We start from the raw sequence: 18,203 nt of genomic DNA, 5'->3' as shown, positions 1-18,203 counted from the left end.
CCTCGGTGTTTATTGTTTGGCGCGGCCCATGGAGCTAGTGACGCAGGACAGTCTGGCTGGTCCTTTTTTGCACAGAGCTCTTCTCCCTTCCTCATCTCCTGCCCTCTTTCTTTTATCCTGCCCGGCCCAAATCCTTGGCAGGTGCAGAGATGTGCTCTCAATTCTGTTGTGGAACAAGGGGCTGATGGTTCTGCAGCCCAGTGCTGTCTCGGTACAGTAAGATGGGCTTGCTTTCCGTCAGAAGTTGCCACAAAGCCATTCAGAGTTATGTTCTACTTTTTAAATACTGAAAAGACAGATTTCTAACTTAGGGAAGCCAAACTTCTGCACTCCAGTTTTTCATGCATGTGCACACGTGTGCCCACCTAAGAGCTGAGCTCAGCACGACCTGACAGCTCTCAAAAGCTATCACATTCCCAGAGTCTCATGACAGATAAACAACGCAGTAAAGGAGAGAGACGGCAGCACACACAGCTGTAGAACAAACCTCCCTCCTCACCTACTAGATACCAGAGAATTTGCACAGGGGAGAGAAACCTTTGGAGTCCCTCCTGAAAAAGCCCGTCTCACCCCAAGACCTGCCTGTCTAAAGCCAAGCTCTCTTGTCCTTTGCCTTCCTCCACCATTCGTTCCTTCTCCCCACCCAACAAAAGGCAGCGGGTGGCTCTTCTTAATTCCTGACATCGAAAAGACCTTTGTCACCCCTACTGTAGCAGCCGCATCTCCTGACAGATCCCAGCAGCGACACCCTGGGGCCTGCTGCTCGCCTCCCTCCGGGCCCTGCTTCCCCTGCAGGTTTAGAAGCCACCGGGACCTGGGGAGATCTCTCGCCTCCGCAATTTGCACAGATCAGGTTTTTTGGGGCAGGTGGGGGTTGTTTCGCTTTTGAAGCTGTTGTTAGGAGCCATGCTGGAGCGGCTGCCTGGAAAAAGCTATCCTGTTCACGTGTGGGAGGGCTGGTTTGCTGATTGAGCAAGGGAGAGCAGGCAGCTGGGCTCCCGCAGCCACTTGCCTCATGTGGCAGGAAAATTGTCCTGCAGCATCTCATGGTCTCTGGACGATAACAGCCAGGTCACAGGGGCACGTTTCTGAGACATGGATGAATTCTGCTTTGTCAATCATTTCCCTGCCTTTGCATACATGTTTTAAATCAATTCATTTTGTACAGACAACGCTCCGTTGTTTGCTCTCCGCAAACAAGTGCTCGTGTTGTACCAGACAAACTGTTTGCAGAAGAGTTTGTTGGTTATTTGTTGGGGTTTTTTTAACGATCTGCATTAAGAAATAAATACCAAGGACATTCATCCAATCCAGAAACATAAATAAAAATACTACAGCTCATCTAGACCGACAAAATGAAGCGACAGGCTGAATTTCAAACATTTATGACCCAACCCCATCGCCAGAAAAGGGAACCAACAACAGCTGTGTTAAAATAACTGCTCTGGGAGAGCCACGATGCAGCACCATCATCCTGCACCCAAGAAGGGAGGAAAAGCTCCTCCCGAGCAACTCGCAACCCTGCCAGACAGCTGGGTCTGCTGGTGTGGTGCTTCCTATGGACACATCAAGAGGACACGATGCAAGCTTTTTTTCTGCGGATCAGGACCATTTGACAGCACAGAAAAGGATTTTTTAGTGTTTTTTTTTTTTTTCCACAGAAACAAAAGGCAGACCAGCCTTCAAGGGAGACTGTTCAGCCAGCCAGACTGCTCAGCCGCCTAATAGTCTCTTGACACCTTCACCCAGCCCTAGGTAAATACCTCCCACCACGCTGTTAGGGAGCACTTTATCCAAAATGATTAACTGATTGCCTAATTACTAAAACTCCAAGTTCCTTAGTTACAGAGCATTCCCCAAAACTATTTAGCCAGCACTTCGGGAAAGAGTCCCCACGTGAACATCACACTGCTTTAAAAACAAACACGTTTTATCCCCTTTGCAAGGGGAGCAGCCGTGAGGAGGGCAGCCCGAGAGCCCAGCACCTGCCCCACGGAGCTGGGGGAGGGCAAAGCTGGCAGCAAACTCACCTGTCCAGCAGCGCCGAGCTGCAGAAAAGGCAACAGCCCCGTTCCTGACGGATCCTCCCTGCTTTCACCCAGCCAAAGGGAAGAAAACCAAAGCACAGCAAGGCTGCTCCCAGCAGGTTTGAAGAGCTGGAACCCGAGGACTGCTGGGAGCCACACTGGCCCAGGGCTCCTTGGTCGCACTGGGACGCGATGCTCACCTGGCTGTGCTCCTGTGCTCCGAGGACTGTTGGGCTTTCCTTGGCAGGAGGGCAGGCCAGGGTTTCTCTCCCAATGCATCCTGTGGTCCATCAAAGCCCAGTTCCAGCCCTCGCTGCTGGTCCAGACCAGCCACTGGGGGATGCACAGTGCCCCGTGTGCCAGCAGCGCTCTACCGAGATGAAACAGGCTGCGAACAGATGCTCTGGGGTGTGTGCAAGCATTCACCCCATTTCAAACCAAAAAATTGCCCTGTATGGCAGCTGAGGTGGCCACAGACACCAATCATAGGCCTGACAATAAACACGGACCTTGCAGAGCATGGGGCAGAGTCTGGGCACATCTTGGACTGGAAACTTGGTGTTTCTGTAGCTGGACTCAGATTATTAGTGCTGAGTACCACCTACCAGCAGGAAGGTAACAGGACCTGTTGCTGTGCTGAGCTTGCCAGCAGGGGAACAATTTCTTCTTGGAGCCCAGACTTCAAATCCCAGCTAGGCTATATAGAAATAGAGGTTATGCTGCTGCTCCGATGGGGAAAGGAGGGGGAGAAAACCTCTACCCTTATGGATTATTTTGGGTCTGTTGGAGTTCCCAAACAGCGTCAGCTAAAAGAGCCCTTGGGAGAGGAAGAAGAGCAGCTCACATCAATAGAAATCAATTTTTCTCGTCCCGCAAAGCCAGGGGATGCTCCGCAGTGGGGTAGATACCAGGGAAGAGCATCTGGGAGGTAGATTTGCTCATTTCAGCAAGGGCTGAGCAGTGGAAGTTACACAGAGGAGGGAAAGCTCACCTAAAGAAATAGCAAGTGCAGACTTTCCAGTACACTGGGTGGCTCCTGCAGACAAGGCCAAGGGCTGTAGAGAGCAGTTTCACATCACCGTTGACTGCAAGCATCATCAGTCTGCTACTGAAGGTCATCCCTTCCTTGCAGCTCATCTGCCTCTGTACAGGTACCAGACAAGGTGCCAAAATAATCTACTTCAACAGGGTTTGGTTTTGCCTGGGGCTTGGCTTCCTCTGCCAACAGCTCAGTGAAGTGACACAGGTCATTGTGCAGCCAACACCACCACAGGTCTGCAGGCAGAGAGGCACCAGGGACAGGCAGCTGGAGGGGACAGGGGGGCTGCTCCATTCAGTAGCTGCCCGCACTTAGACTGGATCAAACATAACCTGGAACTGCACCCATTGGCAACCAAGTCCCTCTTTCAGAGGTGTCCAAATAGCCAAGGAGCAAGTCCCATTGTTTTTCAGTTTTAGAATCATAGAATCGTCTAGGTTGGAAAAGACCTTTAAGATCATTGAGTCCAACCATGAACCCAACACTGCCAAAACCACCACTAAACCACGTCCCTCAGCACCATGTCGACCCGTCTTTTAAATACTTCCAGGGATGGCGAGTCAAGAAAATCTTCAAAAATATGGACTCACAGGCAGAAGAAATGCAGGGGGTTCAGCGCTGTGAGATTAAGGGGAGCAAGAGCCTGCAAACCCTTTGGTAGATTGGGCTGCAGGGCACAGAATTGCGTGGGGGGAGGACAAGCCGTGCCTTCGGCTGCTTTGCAGCCTGAGCCTGCAGAGACAACACAGCCACAGAGACACACTTTCTATGTTTATTGCATGCAGAAGAATGACCCAACACTCTGGCTCTCCCCCCTTTCTGGGCATAACTGCGTTTAACCGACTGCCAGTGGAGTTCTCGCAATCAACCCCCCTTTGCTGTCACAGCAGCACCCGGGGGACTGCGGGGACCCCGGTGTGTCAAGCCCTTACGTGCTCACGATCACGCTTTCCTCCGCACACGGCCAAGCTGCGTTGGGAAGCAGATAGCTAAGACAGAAGAGTATGCAGCCCTAAATGCTAGACGCTCCGTTCCTGTGATCGCTGCTGCCTCCATGGGGAGAGGTGTTTGGAAGGGATGAACTCCTGAAGGAACCAGATCCAGTACGTGCCTGAACCCATTCAATGCCTGAACCGCGAGAGCCTGGGGGAACGGCTCGCCTGGTGGTACCGCTGATACCCTTCCGATGTGGCCGGGAGCAGCAGGAGGCTGCTCAGCGAATCCTTCTGGCAGAGGGCCATGGCCTCCTTGTAATTTATCTTCTCTTTAGTGACAGGGTCAATGAGATCTTTTTCATAGTTGGACTCATCATGGAGTCTGTTGGCCAGGTCGCCTGTTATCATCCCTGTCTGGGCAGCTTCCAGCACGGGGATGCGACCAGTTTTCTTAGGATCGATGAGCCCTCCAGTTAGATGCTGGACCTCTAGGTAGGGGAAAGCGCTGTCTTTGGTCATCCATCCCTTCTGAACTGCTTCCCCTACAGACAGCCTTCGTTTGGTCACTGGGTCCTCAATCCCTGTGAAAGCTTTCTGGGCATTGAGCAGTCTCTGCATGTAGGTCCTGTCAATCAGCCCCCTCTCGATCGCCTTGTGGACTGAGAAACGGTCCCGAGAAATGAGGTCTATGATGCCCCCCGTGGCAGCCTGGGCTTCCAGGAGCTTCTGAGCCGTCATGGGATCAAGCAGCTTCTTCGCAACAGCAGTCTTGATGTTGTACTTGGTGTCAGTGGTGGTGTCATACACCCCAGCAATAGGCGATGTGTCATCACAGAAGCCCTTCTGTGAGGCTGGGGGGAAGAAGGTTTGGGTTTGGTGGGTGGTGGGTGATGAGAGCGGGGATTTGGAGATGATAGAGCCAATAGAGAGGGACGGAGGAGGCTTGGATTCCCCAGCCACCAGCAAGGCAAATTCAGAGATGGGAATCTTGCCATCCCGATACAACTGGTACTCCTCCTTTGTGATCCTCCTCAGCCTTAGAGCATCATCGATGGAGTACTGCTTCCCACTTTTCTTGTCAAGGAGAAGTGAGACTTCCCCATTTGGGCCCAGGGTGGTGACTTCCTCCCAGTCACACTCCAGCTCTTGCAGCTGGATGTACTGGCCTCTGTCTATGATACCTCTCTTATAGGCCTCGTAAGGGGACATATCCTTCCCTGTGTCAGGGTCCAAGATAGAGATCTTGGTGGAGAGGTTTGTCTCTCTCATCTGGGTCTCATGATTGATTTCTTCCCGGTTGACCCGTGACTGGAGATCTCGAATGAACCTCTCCTTGTTGTAGATCTGGTCCTTCTCTCTAAGGATGTCTGCCTCCAACAGGGAAAACTCATGTTCCAGCTGCTTCTTCTTCTGCCTGTCGTTCTCAGTCCGTTGGTTGAGCAGTTTGGACTCCTCCCGAAGGAAGAGGACTTTCTGCTGCTTCTGCCTCTCCAGCTCCCGCAGTTCACTCTCCAAGTTGGCTCTCTCCTGGATGGCCAGGTTCCTGGCTTTCTGCAGCTCTGTCTCTTCACGAGCCCATGTCCTCTTCATGCCTTCAGCTCTCTCGATCTTCTCCCTGAGCCGCCGTACCTCCTCCTCTGCCTTTTGCTTGGCTCCTCTCTCCCTGTTCAGCAGGTCCCAGATGCGCGCACGTTCACTCTCCAGTGCTCTGTCCTTTTCCACTCGAATCACCTCCTTGTAGATGGTCTTCTCCTGGGATTTTGTTTTCTGCAAGACATCAACTTGCATCTGCAGGTTCTTGCATTCTCTCTGCAAGTTCAGCACCTCCATCTTCTCATGGTCCAGCTCCAAGCGCAGGTTGCTGGCAGACTGTTCGAGCACTGGATCCTTCTCCAACTTGACCACTTCTTCCATAATGATCTTTTCTTGCACTGGGGCTGGGCTCTCCTCCAGCTCCTTTATTCGCAAGGTAATTTGTCTCATCTCCTTCTCCAGTGCAAGCCTCTTGCTTCTATCCTCCTGAAAGTTGAGCAACTTCTCTTGCTCTTCCACCAGTGCACGAACCTGTTGCACATCACGTTCCAGACGACGCCTGTTGCTCACCTCCTCATCCAGACTCCGGCTCAGCCTGTTGTGTTCATCTCGGAGCTTTGGATCCTTTTGAGTCAGTATCACCTCTTGAACAACTACCTTCTCCTCTGGCTTTCGCCTCTCCAGTAGCATGTATTTATTCTGCAAGTCATAGATTGCATCCTCTGCAGCTCTCCTCTTTTGAGACATGTTACGCACCTCTTGACGGAGGCGATCAGCTTCTTTTTCCAAGAGCGGGTCATTCTCATATCGGATGACTTCCTTGTTGACCAGCTTGGTTTCCACCTTGGATCTCTCCCTCTTCCATTCATCCCTTTCACCCTGCAGCCTAATGAGCTGCTCTTGGGTCCTGCCATTGGTGTTCACTAGTTCATTGAGCTGTTGTTTCAGCCTGTCAATTTCTCTAAGAATCTCTGGACTCTTCTCATGTTTCACCACCTCTTCTATAACCTCCTTAAGCTCCACCACTGGCTTCTGTGACCTGAGGACATTGAGCTCTGCTAAGGCCTCTTCCACTTCACTGTCAATCTTTGCCCTTTTCAGAGTAACTTCCTGCAGCTCCCTTTTCAGGTGTGCAATTTGCCGCTCCGTTTCAGGATCCACCAGGAAAATCTCATTGACCCTCTCTTTAACCTCTACCCTTGGTTTTTGCTTCTCTGCAATACTGTACTGGCTCTGCAGCTCTCCCAGCTCACCTGTAAGCATCAAGTTCTTGCTCCTCTCTTCTTCAATCAGAGTTTTAAGCTTGGAAGACTCTCTCAGTAACTCTGGGTCCTGCTCTACCTGCTTCACCTCCTTAACAATAATTTTGGGTTCTGCTGTTTCAATTAGTCTTTCCACCTCCTCAATCTTGTTCTTCACCTTCACTATTGCTTCTTCTGCAGACTTCCTCTTGAAGGATTCCTCATCAATTTGTAGCTGCAGGGCCCTAACGGACTTCAGCATTTCTGGGCTTTTCTCCAGTTTGATCAACTCCTTCACCACCACTTTCTCTCGGATATTGGGCTGCTTTCGCTCCAGCATGTGCAGCTCTCTCTTACGCTGCTCAAGCTCGGAAGCAGCAGCCAAGCTTTCCTCCTGGAGACGTTTGATCTCCTGACGAAGACTGGCTGCTTGGCTCTCCAGGCTGGGATCTTTCTCAATTTTTGTAATCTCTTTGGTGAGGAGTTGGGCAGGAACGACCTTCTTCTCACTCTCCATCTGGGCAAGCTTCTGGCTCATCATTTCAATGTCTTCTTGCAGGCTCTGCCTCTTTTTGCTTTCCTCTTCAATCTGCTGTGCCATCTTAGACAGGTTGCTCTCCACCTGTGGGTCTCTGTAATATTCTATCACCTCCTTTTCTTCCACTCTTTCAATCGGCTTCTGAGTCTTCAACATTAGCAGCTTGTTCCTGTGTTCCTCCAGGTCCTCTTCAATCTTGGCCACTTTCCTCTTTTCCTCCGCCAGCTGTGATTTCAACCCCTCAGATTCCCTGCTTCTTGTGGCTTTGTTTTCAGATTGCTGTGTTTGCTTGTGTACAGCTTCAATGTCCTCATGCACTTCCTTCTGCAAGGGAAGAACGATAAAGAATTAAAAAAAAAAAAGGCAGGGAAACCAAGTCACTCTTCGAATCTGGCGCAGAAGCTTTTTCCATGACAAGGCACGGTAAGAGACAGAACAGGCACAGAATCCCTGGGAAGCCTCCAAATAAGGCTATTTGTAAATGTCAACTGAGGACACATTCCCACCATCTCAACTAACTGACTTGGTGTGTCTTCTCCTTCTCAGGGAGGTTCTGCAGCACCCCACAAAGGTGCTTTGTGCTGCCTTGTTGTATCCGCGGCTGAGGGAGGGTAACATGGCCAGTCCCCGCTGTGCAGGGGGTTCATGGCAGCATCACACAGCACCCCAGTTTAATCTCTTGTCCTTCCTGAGCACACTGAAAGTCATCCAGACCAGAGACCTTTCCTACAGGTGAATCAAGCCCTAGAAAGGCATAAAAGTCCTATTGCTTTGAAGCATTTCCAGAAGGTTGTGAGCACTAAATTCCAGCCACATCCACAGATGAATCTGAAATTCTTGGTCTGTGCACACTGATTAGATACAGCTGAGAATGGGACTTTAGAGCCCTATAAACCACAGCTTCAGTAAAGAAGGCCCACAGAGGTGATGAAAGTCAGAATTTAAGATCAGTGTCAGTGAAACTGGGATTACTCGTGGTCTTTTTTTCTCACAGGGGTTTCCATTCCTGTTCTTCCACACTCCTGGATGTGGAGATTCTGGGAGGGGCAAGGGGATGCCAGGCTGAACTTATTTCTGACAGCTTTGGAAAGATCACTTCAACCCCCCATCTTGCAAGGAATTGTTAGCTGGTACCTTCTCAACAATCTTCTTGGCAAACTCCAGCCGGCTGAGCTGCTGTTTATTTTCTGCCGCCAGTTCCATGTAGAGCTTGGTTACGTCATTTTCCTGAAAAAGAAACAGCGGTTGAGAGCCTTGTCCGCCTCACCCTGATGCAGGTCTGTTGGATGGCACACTCTCCCACCCCTGCTTTCACCCGAATGCACTTGGTGTACTGCACTGTTCCAGGGCTTGGTGTCTTCACATCTGACTTTCTAGAGAGACACAGAGTCTAAGGACTCACGTAGGAGATCCTGTCCCCTTTATTTGTATGCCTGTCAGGTGCGGGCTGGCCTACACAGGCTCCAGACTTCCAAATTCACCTTGGTCCACACTTGGATGGCAGCTGGCAAACAGCCCAAGGTGATGCAGGAGAACAGGGGTGTAACTGGGAAGAGCACAGAGGAGCTCTGGCTCAGTCCTGTCCCCAGTAGCTGCTCATCTCTTCTGCCCAGGTAGAGGGAAGTGTCTTTAATGCACTAGTAAAACAGGTCCCCAGGTTTGGAGAAGATGTGACACAGCAAACACCATTCAGCAGTAATCCTCAGAAAGGTGCAAAATGACCCGCACTCTGCCATGCTTCTGCAGGGCTGAGACAAAGGTTTGAACGCCTCCTCTAAACCACTCCTAGAAAAAGTTTTGGATTCTTCTGGAAATAGAGCTGTTTCTACAGAGGCAACAGTTTTATATTTATATACCAAGTAATACCCAAGTCTCAAGGGAGATCTGGCAAAAGAATAACAATTTACAACAATCTGGTTGATCCCAAATGCAGGAAATGTGTAAATAAAAGGGTTTGGAGGAGAACATCAAATTCACCTACAACGAGAGATGCCTGTGCAAGCCCGCACACCTGCCCTGGTAAGTTTTATCTTCACACACAATGTGGCAATGAGGCATCACCAGCAATCTCAACCAAAGGTACCAGACACAGCCCTAATTCTGGATCTCACATGCTGCTCTGGACAAAGAGATCCCTGATGACATTTGTCCTTGAGATGAGGACCATAATCAGCTGTGGCCATCAGAGTGGATTTAAGGCCTTGCAGAGCACATGGGACTTGAGTAAGGAGCTAGCCAATGGTTTCCACACCTTCATCTTAACATTTTACCTGTGCCTGGACGCTTTCTTGTAGGGGGGTCACACGCAGCCTCTTTGCAGCAAAGTCAGTCAGGGAAGGGTCCAGAGAAGAGCTGTATTTGCCTGCTTGGAGTTCATAGTCCTGTTCGGAGCAGAAACAGAAGAATCAGTTGGGATCTCTTGAGTGAGACGCTAAGGGAGTGCTACATGGGAAAACCCAGCCATACATTGAGTGTGGACTGCACGTTCCGGGATAGTCTGACCACTGCGTTCTTCTCAGGCTCCTTGCTTTCGATCTCTTCCACCAGCCTCTGCAGGAGAGACACACGATGTTAAGGACAGATTGAGATACAGCAATCCAGTAATACTCTTGCAGGCAAGAGCAGTAGCTCAGCCTGGTACCGACGGAAAGGTGAAGACAAGACGACGTTTAGGAAAGCCTCCTGGGCTTTAGAGGATCGCAGCAGCGCTCTCACTGGCCAGGACCTGCCTCGCTGATTTATGATGAGATAAATAGCAGCCAACACAGAGACCTTCACATCTCATCATCTGAGCTAGTCAGCTTAGGATCTGCTCAAGGAGAGAAAGATGCAGGAGGGCCCAGATGCAACAAGGTGCAATCTTTCAGGATCTGGGGGTGTGATATCAACCTCGGCGGGGCTAGCATAGATGAGGACACCAGCACTGTAGATGAACGCAGCAGGGCAAGATACATCATCTGTGGGCTGCAATCCATTGTTTTCCTTGCTCTAGTTCATTCACTGTGATGGGTGAAGTACACAGCTAGGAGCTGGTTGGTACTATTTTGCATAGTGTTCACAAGCCAATTTCCCCATCGCTGTAGCTTTACACATCATGAGACTTGCCCTGAAACTCACCTTCTGCGCCTGCAGCTTGTAATTGATCTGGCTTGGCCCATCAGTGGTCTTCACTTGGTGCTTCGGTAGGTTGTTCATCCAGAACATCAGGTTCTCATTGGAGTTTTGGAACTGCTGGTAGGTGAGACTGATATTTCTGAGGGTCTTCTCTCTGCACAGCACAAAGTTGAACAGGAACATTAAGGGGATGGGCAAAGATTCATGTGCAAGTTCCCAAAAAGACACTATGGTGAGAATGTCACCACAACAAACACCAAAATAACATAAACAGGAGGGTGACAACCGGTCCCTGAGTGGGGAGCACAACTCTGTGCATATCAGGTTTGCTACTGCAGTATGAACACAACCTGGGAGATGAGAGAAGGAAACAGGCAGGCAGCCAGCAGCAATGCCCGTGAGAAGCGTTAAGCGCACAGGTCCCTCGGGGTAGGGTCACTGGGTCAGGCAGAGACGAGCAGTCAGCTATTTAAGACTGCCTTCTCGCAGGGACCTGGAAGCTCAAAGCCTGTGCTGTGTTAGGAAGGTGGCAACTGCACAGCAGGGCAGACCTGGTCAGGGTCTGGGTCCTGCAATGAAGAAGGTACTCTCGGGACTCTGACTAATGCTGGTCCATGTTATCTAAGAGGAGCAGAGACGATGCCATAGTTCCTCACCGCTGATCCAGCTGGTCCGCAACGGCATGGTAGCGATCATTGAGGAGCTGCACCTCCCGCTTCTGCCGGGGCAGGTCGGGACAATACTCCTGGAAGTTGTTCTGCACGGCGCTGCAGCTGTGCTCAGCATCCTTGAGCGCCCGGTTCAGCTTCAGCACACAGTCCTCTTGGGCCACCAGGTCCCTCTTCATCTTCTGCAGGGGAAAAAGACACCTCCAGGTTTGCACCAGTTGATGCACCAACCAGAAACACCCTCCTTAACTATGCCGTGCCTAGGGGCTAGTCCAAAATAGACATGCAACGTGGAGAGATGTAGCAGCGAGACTTGTTCAGTAAAGAAGGTGGGAATCAAGGTGGGTTGGACAATGCATGGAGCAGAAGGGAGAAGTTTTGGGGAAGGCAAAAAAGGGTCTCTGTGATTCAAGGGTGAGAGCTAATGATGGGGCAGGGAGAACAGGAGCAGGAAAGAACAGGGGTAGGTGTGTGGCGGAGCAACAGAGGTTGGATGCTAAGAGGTTCATTGCATATTGAAAAGAAGGCTCTAGGGAGACCTTATAGCCCCTTCTGGTATCTGAAGGGGGCCTACAAGAAGGCTGGAGAGGAACTTTATAAGGGCAGGTAGTGATAGGACAAGGGGTAATGGCTTCAAACTGGAAGAGGGGAGATTTAGGTTAGACATTAGGAAGAACTTTACTGTGAGGGTGGTGAGCCCCTGACCCAGGTTGCCCAGAGAAGCTGTGGCTGCCCCATCCCTGGAGGGGTTCAAGGCCAGGCTGGACGGGGCTTTGAGCAATCTGGGCTGGTGGGAGGTGTCCCTGCCCAGGACAGGGGGTTGAGATTAGGCAGTCTTTAAGGGACCTTCCCACCCAAACCATTCTATGATTCTACGATTCTATATTTTAGGGATCCAAAAGGTTGCCTGGAGGGACAGAGCTTTTTGCTAGGTGATGAGTGCAAGTCAGCCTACGACACCAACATAAAGCCTTCAAGGAACAAGTCCTTAGAAGGCTCCATTGCTGGTGCCTCAGAGTGCTCAAATAAGCAAAGTCCATCTCTCCCCACCATTGCTACCTGAGCTCAGAGATCTCCCTTTCCTAACAAAGACCCTGATGTTCTCCTACCAGCAAGTCGTTGGCCCGATCCTGCAGGGCATTGGGGGATGCAGGAATGATGCTATCCTGAGCCAGCTTGGCCTCAAACGTGCTGATGATCTTATCTGTGTTCTCAATCTGAGTCTCCAGGTTCAGGGCAGCCTTAGCCCTGGGGAAGGGAGAAATAACAAGACAAGATTAGCTACAGAAGACCCCATTCTTCTCCTTTTCACTCTGATTTTGCTTATTTAACATCAGAGCTTCTACAGCGTGGCAGAGAACAAGCAATACACACTCACAACCCTGTCATGAGGCCCGTAAGTCAGATGTATTGCATTTCACAGCATAGCTGGGACACACAACCATTGTGGTGGACTTTCCACAATGGGGGGATCTGACCACACATGACGTACAGGAACTCCTTCAGAGGCACCTTTGATGATGGGTGGAAGGTTTCCAACAGGCCCTGGGCTAGACGGACCTCAACCAATGCCCACATAGACCAAACACATTTTCTTTCATGCTTTTGTGTTGACGCCTCTCTGCACGGGCTTCCTCCCCTCACCCCCACCAGGCCTTGCCATCCTCACTCACTTCTCATTGTACAGGCTGGAGAGCATGTTGACATCATTGTATTTGCTCCGGAGGGCATTCAATGTGACGGGGAGCTGGGAAGCCGAGGTGCTGGTGGGTTTCTTGGAAAGGTAGGTCTCACACTCCTTCTGCAAGGTCTCCTTGGCTGCCCCCAGGTTCTCAAGCTTCTTTGTTGTTTCCTGGCAGAGCAGATGGGAGCAGAGTCACCCAACACAGTCATAACAGCGCTGTTGCGAAAACCTGTCTCCCTCAGGGGCAGATTTTGCTGTGGGGCTAAGGGTGAGGCAGCCCTATCATAAGGAGGTGGCCCTTGGGGCACGGCCCCATCCATACTGCGGCTGTCTGGTGATGGCAGGCTGTGGGAAAGAGATCAAACCAGACAAAGATGGAAGAAACCAACCTGCCCGAGTCCATCCTTCTGCCAGCACCAGATAAATACCTGCAGGTGAAGATGTGAGAAGCTGAACTACTACAGACCCAGACCTTATCCCAGAGGAAAGGAAGGGGGCTCCAGCGCACTGCCTTTTTTCCTGTCCCCCTCGCATCTACCAGTCTGTACTCCCCATCAGGCGAGCCAAAGCTGGACCTTAGATTAATTCCTTCTATCCCTCCCTCTATCCCATTATATTTTATGCTACAGACTTGAGCGTGAAGAGTGACAGCATCCACATGACAAGGCTGAGGACTCCCCAGGACTGCCGCCTGGTCCACAGCTCTGAAACGAATGGACCGTCTTGCTACAGAGCCGAGCCAAGGGAAGAGCCTGCGATTCTCTAGAATTTAGCTTAACCAGTCCCATTGCAAGGGCTCAAGCTGGCCTGAAACCCTTGCAACTGCAGCACTGGTTTCTCCTTTGAAGCACCAGCTCTCATCTCCTGTTGGTTCTGAGATACTAGTTGTTTAGCTTAAATAAATTTTCGTTGGAATAAATTACTTGGGGTTATAATACGGTGTAATTTATGCCGTTTGCCTAGCTTTACTGGGCATGAGTAGCTAGATTTGCTGAAGCCTTTAGGCCACAATAGAGTTAATTTTCTTAGTAATTTTCCTAGCAGCTGGTACAGTGCTGTGTTTAGTCCTCTAGCATGAGAAAAATGTCAATAACACACTGATGTTTTGGAAGTGTTTTTCCCTAAGTCTGGGACTTTTCACCCTCCCCATGCTCTGCCAGCGAGCGCAGGTGCACAAGAAGCATAAACCAGAAGATAAGGAGGCGACAGCCATCAGCAGAGACTGCAAATCAACAGGATAAGAGCAGTCAACGGCCGGCCTGGACACAGAGAGAGAATCCAAGGTGTTAGAAGACCCCAGACCAAAAATCACCATTGGACTAAAAGATGTGTGAAAAGCGTGTGAGGGGTGGGTGTAGAGATCACAAGGGCATCAATGCCCAGGGGTTTCTTTGTTCAACGTCCCTCTCTGGAGGCACCCAGCCCCAGCTGACCCTGCTGATGAACCTCTCAATTAAGTTATTTATTTTTGTAAAATCTGATGCCCAAGACTCTGCAGTGGAAAACCCAGGGTCGAGCCTGGAAAAGGAGGGAGCATGCCCAAGAGAGAGAGAGAGAGAGAGTGTGTGTGTGTGTGTGTGTGGAGTCGGAAGGGGCACCCATGGGCTCACTGGGGTCACCCACTGCAAAGGGACCCTGGTCCCAGCAGTGATAGTCTCGGGTGCTGTGTGTGCGACTCCTTGTGTGAATGCTCGGGCAGCAGCTTCTCCTTTAAGAAGTGTAATTCATATGTCAGTTCTGGTTTGGGCCAAGGACACGGCGATACCAAACTCATCCTGCTCCAACCCGCCCGCAGCAGCGCCCAGCACCCACCTGTTGCTGTTTGATTCTCCGGGCAAGGTCATCTGTGGGATCACTGTAGTTCACTGGAGACCTCACTCGGTTCAAGACCTCCTTCTCCACCTGGACCAGGTCCTTGCCAACACGATCCAGGCTACCGAGAAGCTGGTCAGCTTGGGGATCATCCTGGACTACAGGGGGGCTCCTGGACAGAGCTGCAGTGAGACACAGCGTAGGTTAAGCCCCGTTTCTCTTTTGCCAGCCCGCTCTTGGTGCACGGCCCTTTCTCACAGCTGTCCCAGACGTGGTCCCTAAAGCTCCAACTCCCTCTCATGCCAGCCCTGCTGCCAAGCTCTGCCCTGTGTGCTCTGCAGCTCTGGAGCACACGGGCTGCTCCTGAGCACGGGCTTGTGATGCAACCACAAACAATTCGGTTAGCATTTCTAATCTGCAGAGCACCACGCACGTGTGTGTGCCTACCCATAGCAAAGGCTTAGGAAAATGGTTTTAGCTCTGCCCTGGCCAGCCAGAACTCAAGTCCGAAGGAGGGACAAAGACAGCCAAGTGCTGCCATGCAGACACATCCCTGCTCAGCTTTGCTGGCAGCTTCTGGACTACAGCTGTGGGAGTAACAGAGCAGCCAGGGGTTGGGATTTAACCGTGGCTCACTGCTCATCCACGGTCCCCAGCTAGGGAAGAGAACTGCAAGGGACCCAGATTCCAAGGAAGGTTTAATTTAGGCTTCTGGATAGGCACATCCCCCTGCAACCCTGAATACTCTTCGCAACTGTTGGTGGAGGTGAACCTCAGAGGTTTGAGAAGGGCAACAGGGAGTTTAAGTGAATTGCCTGACATCATGCGGTGACTTGTTGGCAGAACCAGGAGTCAGAGTTGGAAGGGACCTTAAAGATCATCTAGTTTCCAACCCCCCTGCCCTGGGCAGGGACACTTTCCACTAGACCAAATTGCTCCAAGCCCCGTCCAGCCTGGCCTTGAACCCCTCCAGGGATGGGGCAGCCACAGCTTCTCTGGGCAACCTGGGCCAGTGTCTCCAAATCTAACCACTCTATGATTATCCCATTGGCTGCTACTCTCCATAGAGCAAAGGCTGACCTCAGGTCCCTCCGCCTGCTTCCAGCCAGGTCTGGTTGCTCCACAAGGGAGGCGCATGGGCTTGCTTTGTGGAGGGTTTGGCGAACAAGCTGACATACCCTGCTGGCTGGGCTGAACTTGCTCCTTGTGGCTGCGTCTCAGGGTGCTCTGAACCGCCGCTCGCTTCTGCTTCACCGTGTTCAGTTCCCCTTCCAGCCTGTGAGCAGAGAGGAGTGTCGTCAGGCAGCAGGATGGGAAACTGCTGCGCTGAGCCAGCCTCCACAGAGCCCAGCCCGGCAGCAGCTTCATGCCTCTGCCGGGGAAGGTGTCCCCAAGGGCAGGGCCAGGCTGGGACCCCGCAGGCTGTTGCAACTCAGAGACGTCCCTTAGGAAAGGGGACAGCAGCAAGAGCAGCCGCTTGGTTCGAGCAGCTGGTTTCTCCCACTGGGACCAGTGTTTCCCAGCTCTCGCCAGATGCTAACCAGGCTGGAAATTTATTTCCTATCACTGCAGCGCTTCATAGGAAGAGGGCAGAAGTAGCTGCTTCTGTGGCTGCAGCTCTGGAAATGCCAAGTCTCATTTGTAAGGATGGTTCCCTTCTAATGAAACCAGAGCTGGGATCAATAGGAGCTGGAAGGACCAAAAAAAAAAATAAAAATCTCTGTGTGAGAAAAAAAACCTGATGGAACCAGGAGGAGGGGCCTTTGAAGGACCAGGCTAGTTCACATCCCCGCTATGGGCTGCTCCAGCTAAGCACCTGATCTAAAACCAGCAAGTCCCAGCTCGCCTGGCTCTGTGTTGGCAAAGGAGGGCTGTCCCTCTGCAACACCAGGACACGGATACGTGCTGAGGGACTGAATGGTGGAACAGGCTAGGAAATAAAACAAAGACAAATATTTTGCACGTAGGAAGGGAAGCAAACACCGGGAAAAGAAAACAAGCTGGCAGATGCAGCCTGAAAAGAGCGAGAGTTTTCCAGGCAACACCTGCAGAGCTGTTGTCGAGGAGGAGATTGCAAACTTTTTCTTTTCTCCTTTAAAAACACACATGAAACCCATAAATCCAAAGGATTTGGTAACCTGGGATGTGTAAAGAGGGTTATGCACCCAGGAAGAGCAACACAATGAAATAATCATGCCTGCATGACTGGGGAACCAACCTCCCGTCATGGACGTGTCCAAGTAACTCTGAATCTGGGCTGTGGGCCTTTTCCACAGCACTGATTTATCCAAGCACCCGAGGACATGATTAAAAAGGGAATGCCGAAGCTCCCTGCACCACCCCCCTGTCCTGTGGGAACCACAAAAGCTGAATGAGCAACCAGGCAGCAGTAGACTATGCGGTGGTTCAAGGAATATTTCTCAGTCTCCAGCTGGGGCTGGCTGAGAGGAGATGGCACAGATAACTGTCCTGTTTGGCAAGTCCCAAGCTCCAGACAGATTCTGCAATGAATTTAGTCAAACCTATGCAAGTCACGTGTTTGGGTGAGGAAATCAAGCCCGACTGCCAGAAAACTCTTTGACAGCAAGGTCCGTACAGCATGCAGCGCTGTCGAGGAATGGCAGGAACCCGGACAAGATACTTCGGTGCAGGGAATAATCCCTCTCCAGGAGGTATTTCATATACAAGACAGTCAAGAGCTCTGTTCGCAGCTGCTATTTCTCTGCAGTTGCAGTTGGGCTGGCCACGACCTAAGAGCAAGTCTGAACGTCTCTCTGGGTGAGGATCTCCACTGCAGACTCACCTATTGACCTTGTCTATGGACTCAGGGTCTGGTGGAGGGATGGAGAAGCAAGCAGAAGGTGCCTCCTGGACCACACCAGCGCTGCTCTGCACCACCCACATCTCCGGGTTGCTGTTGTCCTTCAGAGTGTACTTGTCACCTCTGGTCAGCTGCACCTGGGAAAGAGACACAAAAAAAACCCAGTGAAAGGCTTAGCTTCCCAGCACTAGGCTGGTTCCTCCCACCATGGAGCCAAGATCTGGAGCAACCAAAGAAGAATCCAGTTGCCTGTCTCTTCTGAGGGTACTGCTAGTCAAACCCTCACCTCCCCAGCATCCCAGTCACAGAGGGTGTCCAAGGTGAGGGTCTGAGAGGGACGCATCCTGCGCAGTTTCAGTGGGCTGATCTCTTTGCTCCTTCTCTTCAGGTCAGCGATGCTCTTCTCTGCCTGCTTCACCACCTTCTCTTCGTTCTAGACAAAACAAGGAAGAGACCGTGTTTGTGACCAGGCTTGGACGAGAAGGAAGGCGCAGGTGCGTGTCACACTACAGTGAGTACGTTGGGACCAATTGCCCATCCTTGTGTGGTCACTGCTGGGGTGGAGTCAGAAGTGTCTCCATTCTTGACCTCTCCATGTCCCCTCCTCCCCTTTTCATTATCAACGCTCTCATCAGTTTCCTTCGCTCACAGCACATCTGCCCTTGAAGGCACAGCCTGGGTTATCATTAGGTGATCCCACACTGTCATATTAAATCTCCTGGAGAAGTTTTTCTTTTCAGAAGAGGAACAGACACCTGCCAAGAGGTGGCCACATTCCAGTGTCAGAAGGT

The 18,203-nt window shown here is 51.3% G+C and overlaps 1 protein-coding gene across 1 annotated transcript in view; it reads right to left on the bottom strand.

Moving 5' to 3' along the window:
* Positions 1-3,849: 3,849 nt before the first annotated feature.
* EVPL (envoplakin) overlaps positions 3,850-18,203 on the bottom strand; it is a 30,669-nt gene continuing 16,315 nt past the window's right edge. The window contains exons 13-24 of the mRNA XM_054221678.1: positions 17,699-17,845; positions 17,395-17,549; positions 15,770-15,867; positions 14,592-14,773; positions 12,769-12,947; positions 12,205-12,343; positions 11,084-11,277; positions 10,431-10,581; positions 9,780-9,863; positions 9,584-9,694; positions 8,448-8,540; positions 3,850-7,637 (exon numbers count right to left, since the gene is read on the bottom strand). Coding sequence (XP_054077653.1) covers positions 4,188-7,637; positions 8,448-8,540; positions 9,584-9,694; positions 9,780-9,863; positions 10,431-10,581; positions 11,084-11,277; positions 12,205-12,343; positions 12,769-12,947; positions 14,592-14,773; positions 15,770-15,867; positions 17,395-17,549; positions 17,699-17,845 — 4,983 coding nt within the window. The 3' untranslated portion in view covers positions 3,850-4,187. The remainder of the gene's footprint in view (positions 7,638-8,447; positions 8,541-9,583; positions 9,695-9,779; positions 9,864-10,430; positions 10,582-11,083; positions 11,278-12,204; positions 12,344-12,768; positions 12,948-14,591; positions 14,774-15,769; positions 15,868-17,394; positions 17,550-17,698; positions 17,846-18,203) is intronic.

The sequence above is a fragment of the Rissa tridactyla genome, chromosome 15 (genome assembly GCF_028500815.1).
Source record: "Rissa tridactyla isolate bRisTri1 chromosome 15, bRisTri1.patW.cur.20221130, whole genome shotgun sequence".
Lineage (NCBI taxonomy): Eukaryota > Metazoa > Chordata > Aves > Charadriiformes > Laridae > Rissa > Rissa tridactyla.
This window is presented reverse-complemented; position numbering and strand designations above follow the sequence as displayed.